Source organism: Micromys minutus, assembly GCF_963924665.1.
Source record: "Micromys minutus genome assembly, chromosome: 25".
In the NCBI taxonomy this organism is placed as follows: Eukaryota; Metazoa; Chordata; class Mammalia; order Rodentia; family Muridae; genus Micromys; species Micromys minutus.
The window spans coordinates 7,540,054-7,545,366 of NC_137960.1; the positions used below are offsets into that span (position 1 = coordinate 7,540,054).

The following is a 5,313-nucleotide window of genomic DNA, read 5'->3' on the forward strand; positions in this document are numbered from 1 at the left end:
GATACCCTGGGAAGGGCAGGAAGTAGAACAGGGTTTGGATGAGATTCTTGGTTGGTTTCTTCATCGTCTTCTGTCTGCCTTGAAATGTTGCATGTTGTGTGATTTTGTTCTGAGTAAGAAAAACAAAAACGATCAGACATTCCTTTTTCTTGACTCCATCTTCGCGGTAGCGGCATCGGCGTCCGCGGGTTAGCAGCCAACATGCAGCTCTTTGCCCACGCCCAGAAACTACACACCCTCAAGGTGACCAGCCAGGAGATGGTCACCCAGATCAAGGCTCATGTGGCCTCACAGGAAGGCATTGTCCCCAAAGATCAAGTCGTGCTTCTGGCAGGCTTGCAGCTAGAGGATGAGGCCACCCTAGGCCAGTGTGGTGTAGAGGCCCTGACCACTCTGGAAGTAGCTGGCCGAGTGCGGGGAGGTAAAGTTTGTGGTTCCCTGGCTCGTACTGGAAAAGCGAGAGGTCAGACTCCCAAGATGGCCTAACAGGAAAAGAAGAAGACAGGCGGGGCCAAGAGGTGAATGCAGTACAACCGACGCTTTGTCAATGTTGTACCCACTTTTGGCCAGAAGAAGGGCCCCAATGCTAAGTCCTAAGTCCTGTTGTGACCCTGCAACACTAATAAAGCCATTTTGCCCAGAAAAAAAAAAAGATCAGACAAACAAAGGGTGTTCTGCTGTGAACCAAGCTCTTTCACTGGAGGTTTCGAGATCTCTGGAGGTTTCGAGATCTGGGAATGGCCTCCTAAGCTGTGCCTGAACCTCCCCACCTGTGAAGTGGGGCTCCGAATTCCTCCAGGAAAGGAAGCTAGGAGGACCCCTCAGTACCAGGTGTGAAGAAATAGTGATGTCCCTGACCTGGAGGATAAGACTCTCCACAGACCTTCTTGGGGACATCTGGTTTGAGAGCTGGCCCCTGTGTGTGTCGCTGGGGCCAGGCAGCGGGTGAGCATTCCAGCTGCTGACGAGGCAGCCTCCCTCTCGAGCTGAGCACAGGCATTTTGAGAAATCCTTTAATTCCTCCATTCTGTGCAGGCGTATATAGGGAGGGCCAGAATGCTAGCTAGTCACTGCACTGCCCAGAGGCTCCTGCCTGACTCACTGCCAGCCTTCGGTCCCTGCATCACCAAATAGAACATGGACGTCACCATCCAGCACCCTTGGTTCAAACGCGCCCTGGGGCCTTTCTATCCCAGCCGACTGTTCGACCAGTTCTTCGGCGAAGGCCTTTTTGAATATGACCTGCTGCCTTTCCTGTCTTCCACCATCAGCCCCTACTACCGCCAGTCCCTCTTCCGCACAGTGCTGGACTCTGGCATCTCTGAGGTAAGATGGAACCGCACTGGTTTCTCCCAGCTGGTCAGAGGGGTCTTGGTCTTGTCTAGAGAAGAGCTAGGGATCCTCGAGGGGCACTATGATCCTATGTTCTCCTTCAGCGATGTTCCTGCCTCTCCCAGCCTCATACCCTGTAGAGGCTGGGTGGGCACCCCACATGCCTATGCCAAAGCCACCCCACATCACTGGGAACGGGGTCGGAGGAGGAGACCAACCAGCCCGAGCCCGACTGCTGTCTGTCTTTTCCTCCCATCAGCTCATGACCCATATGTGGTTTGTAATGCACCAACCACATGCTGGAAACCCCAAGAACAACCCGGTCAAGGCAAGTTACGTGGCAAAGGCAAGCGTGCTGGGCCGGCCGCTCCCTGTACTTTCTTTTCTTGGTGTGTGTGTGGGGATGTCCTGAAGCCCAGAGAGGAGGGGGCTTTTTTACAGCAGGGCAGGAAACTTCTGTAGCTGGCAAAGCTGCAGATGGGGCTCCCTTCCAGCATCTTTGATGGCTGAAGAAAGGCCACATCCCTCCCTATCCAAGTGAGCCACAGTTCTAGAAGAGCTGTCTCCCTTTGCTTCAAAAGATGGCCTCCAGAGCAGATTCAGCCACAACGCTAGGAGGCAAATTGCCCAAATGCAGGTTCTAGCCAGGGTAGGAAGAGAGGGAAATGCTTTGTGTTGGCAGCTGGTAGAGCTGTGGAACTTTTGGTAGTTTGGACAGGTGAGGTGAGCTCCCGGGGCTGTGGATATACCACAGACTACCCCAGCAGCTAGCTAGTTCCCAACTAGCCAGGCAAACAGTCCTTAGTGAACCCGCCACACATCATCAACCATAACCAGCCAGCTACCCTCAATCCACCAGCTACTTAAGTCATGAAGACCCATCCAACTCATAACCAGCTTCTAGACCATAACCAAGCAACGGGCCAACCTGTAACTAGCTGTCTGGTGACGACCAAGCGGCTTATACTAACTTATAAGCAATAGCTCGGACTCTCATCAATCAAGGCACTCATTGATGAACCAGCCGTTCTACTCTAAGCAATCCTCTAATCTGTAACCAATTAGCCAGCCAGCCTATAATCATTTGGATGGCCCAGTACACTCAGCACTGAGTCAGCACTGCCCAGTCCTTAGGTCTGGTGGTCAGTGGGATTCTTACCTGTAGGGCCAGATGACAGTCCCAGGCCCAGGCCACGCCAACCTTCTTGGCTTGTAAAAGCAGAGGAGTGACTATCGGTTCTGCTGTCTGGTCACATCCAACTCATCAGGGTCATACAGCTGTTTCCTCATCCTTTGTCCCTGGAGCTAGCTGGTGGCCTGTTGGGGAGCTCCACACGTGGGTTTGGGTTTCAGGTCCGATCTGACCGGGACAAGTTTGTCATCTTTTTGGATGTGAAGCACTTCTCTCCTGAGGACCTCACCGTGAAGGTACTGGAGGATTTTGTGGAGATTCATGGCAAGCACAACGAGAGGCAGGTGAGTTCCAGCAGTGTCACCCTCTCAGCTCCTGTTGGGAGGGGCCACATCCTCCTGTGCTGGGCTGGCCCCTCCCAGGACCATGTAGGTCACTGTCCTCAGCAGCAGGATTAAGTGGGGCTCAGGGATGCAGGACAAGGACCATTGTATGAGGCACAACTCTAGCTGTCCCCCTGGATCTTCTGGATGACAGGGGATTAGAAATGATCAAAGGAAAGGAAAAAGCTGAAGATTCTGCCCCCTTCCCAACTCTGGCCAGACATATTTTTTTACAAGCAACCTAGTTAGGGAGGAGACAGAAGATCTGGCTTTATGTGCACCAAAAATTGAGCAGCACCTGTTATTATACTGTTAGTGTAAGGGGGGTGGGCAGGCTTCTCTCCAGCAGTCACCCACCTTGCCCCATGGCTCCTGATCATGTGAATAACCCTCAGGTCTTTGGATTGAGGAAGCCCCAGGCACTGGAGCTGGCTGGAAGTAGCATCTTCTAATAGAGCTGGGACTATGTAGAAAGCTCAATGAGGCTGGCTAGGTGTGTCATACCCATAGCAGATGGCAGAGAGGGACCAGGAATGAGGTTCTCAGTTCCAGTATGAGTCTCTTGGCTGGGCTTTTCCATCAGCATTAGAAAGGGTGTTGGAAGAACTACAGTCTTTATGTGGCTGAAGCCAGGACAAGGCTTTCCTGACCTAGGCTAGGCTAGGGGGTACACCTTCTACCTCTTGACCTTTGCCCCTTGAGAGGGATGAAGTTGGACCCAGGGAGCTGAATCTAGGGGTCCAGAATTCTAGAGGAAGTGAATTTTCTGCCTGGCTGAAGCTTTCTGTTGTGTGGGGCTGCTGACAGGTCCTGGACAGTCCCTGTGGATCTAAGGGATGAGGAAATTGGGAAGCATAAGAACCAGGACAGTGTAGTTTATTGGACTTAGGGCAGAGTCTGCAAAAGCATTTCAACAGCCTGAACCCTGAACAGGCCCATGATCTGTGGTTGGCCCTTTCTAGAGGTCTCCCGGGAGAGCCTGCAATTTAGTAAATCTCACGGAGAGGTGGCTAGGGACTGGTGCTCTGGTCCGAAAGCCCACCTCCTGTGAGATCACCTGCACCCTGGTCACCTTGTGTGGTCTGAGAGGTTCTTTTCCGTGTGGGATGTGGCCACTGCTGCCCACCACTCCTGATCATGCCTTTCCCTGTTTCCCCCAGGATGACCATGGCTACATTTCCCGCGAATTTCACCGTCGCTACCGCTTGCCTTCCAATGTGGACCAGTCCGCCCTCTCCTGCTCTCTGTCTGCGGATGGCATGCTGACCTTCTCTGGCCCCAAGGTCCAGTCCGGCTTGGATGCTGGCCACAGCGAGAGGGCCATTCCTGTGTCACGGGAGGAGAAGCCCAGCTCAGCACCCTCGTCCTGAGCAGGCCTTGGTTGTCTCCTGAGGTCCCTGATCTATTCAGCCCAGGGACCACAGCAAGAGTCTGCCTTCCTGCCTTCTTTTCTTCCTCTTTGTTTCCTTTCCACTTTCTCAGAGGGCTGAGAGTTTGAGGGAGTGGCTTAGAGAGCATGGGGTCTTGGCCTGAGATTGCTGCAGGTTCGGGGTGACCCAGGCTCAACACCAGCTGGTCAGAGGGAATGATGACATTGGACTTTTGAGATCTCCTATCCTCCTGGAAAGCGGCATCTGGGCCCTGCTAACCAACTCCAAGAGCCCTCTGCCGAGCCCCTGGATGGCAGCCTCCCCCTTTGGCCCACACTTACTGCAGACACAAGTGGTGGGTGGGCTCCAACAGCTTGCTTCTCTCATGCCCTCTTCCTGTGACTTTCTCTACTATGTAGTATTGCTCCTGGGGACCCTGGTCACCCATGAGAATGGAGCCCCTGGCAGACAATAAAGAGCAGGTGACAGAAGCAATTTCAGTCTGGTGTCGTGCTGTCTCCCTTTGGGATGCGGTGCCTGGGAGGGTGCAGGAGGGTTCCTACCATCCCATCCTGCCTCCTAAGCTCACGGTCCCCTCCACAGCTATCTCTGCAGGGCTATGTCCTAACAAATGCTGGAGACGCTCCCCTTCTTCTCTCCTTCCCCACAAGAGTAGACATGGGACCTTGAAGTTCATGTCTATGTGTCTACAGCAGCCTATTCAGATCCCGGAGGTGGGGTGGGGGCCTTGTCTGGGGGATCACAGTCTTCCACCTGGGGGTGAGGCAGCAGACAGCAGGTTCTTAGGAGTAACAGTACAGCTATCCAGGGTGTCCCAGAGCCCGGCAAGTGCAACCAGGCTCTGCAGATGGCTCAGCACCCAGGAGACACAACATCACGTGCGCGACACACACCACAGTGCCTACCACACGTCACGCACACGCGTGCATACGCAACTACCCATCTCAAACATACAACATGCCACATACACTGCACAGCACCCATGCCGTGTACCTATATCACACATACGGAACCCATCAGACACGCCTCCCCCCTCCTCCCTGAGAAAGACCCCCATCCCAGCCATGCCCATTCC

General features: G+C 53.8%; 1 protein-coding gene and 1 pseudogene across 4 annotated transcripts; both read left to right on the top strand.

The window, feature by feature from the left end:
- The first annotated feature begins 201 nt into the window (after positions 1-201).
- Positions 202-597, top strand: LOC308437294 (ubiquitin-like FUBI-ribosomal protein eS30 fusion protein; annotated as a pseudogene). Its single transcript has one exon. The product of its transcript is annotated as a ubiquitin-like FUBI-ribosomal protein eS30 fusion protein (transcript).
- Positions 598-1,137: 540 nt separating this feature from the next.
- CRYAA (crystallin alpha A) lies at positions 1,138-4,217 on the top strand (the record flags this gene model as incomplete). 3 transcript variants are annotated; one of them, XM_080937852.1, is made up of 4 exons in its annotated part: positions 1,138-1,326; positions 1,592-1,678; positions 2,686-2,808; positions 4,008-4,217. In XM_080937852.1, 4 exons carry the CDS (start codon positions 1,138-1,140, stop codon positions 4,215-4,217), a joined length of 609 nt encoding a protein of 202 aa, XP_080793978.1. The 3 variants fall into 3 exon arrangements, with proteins under 3 accessions (XP_080793978.1, XP_080793979.1, XP_080793980.1); XM_080937853.1 differs by having other exon boundaries at positions 1,592-1,660; XM_080937854.1 differs by lacking the exon at positions 1,592-1,678.
- Between the last annotated feature and the right edge of the window lie 1,096 nt (positions 4,218-5,313).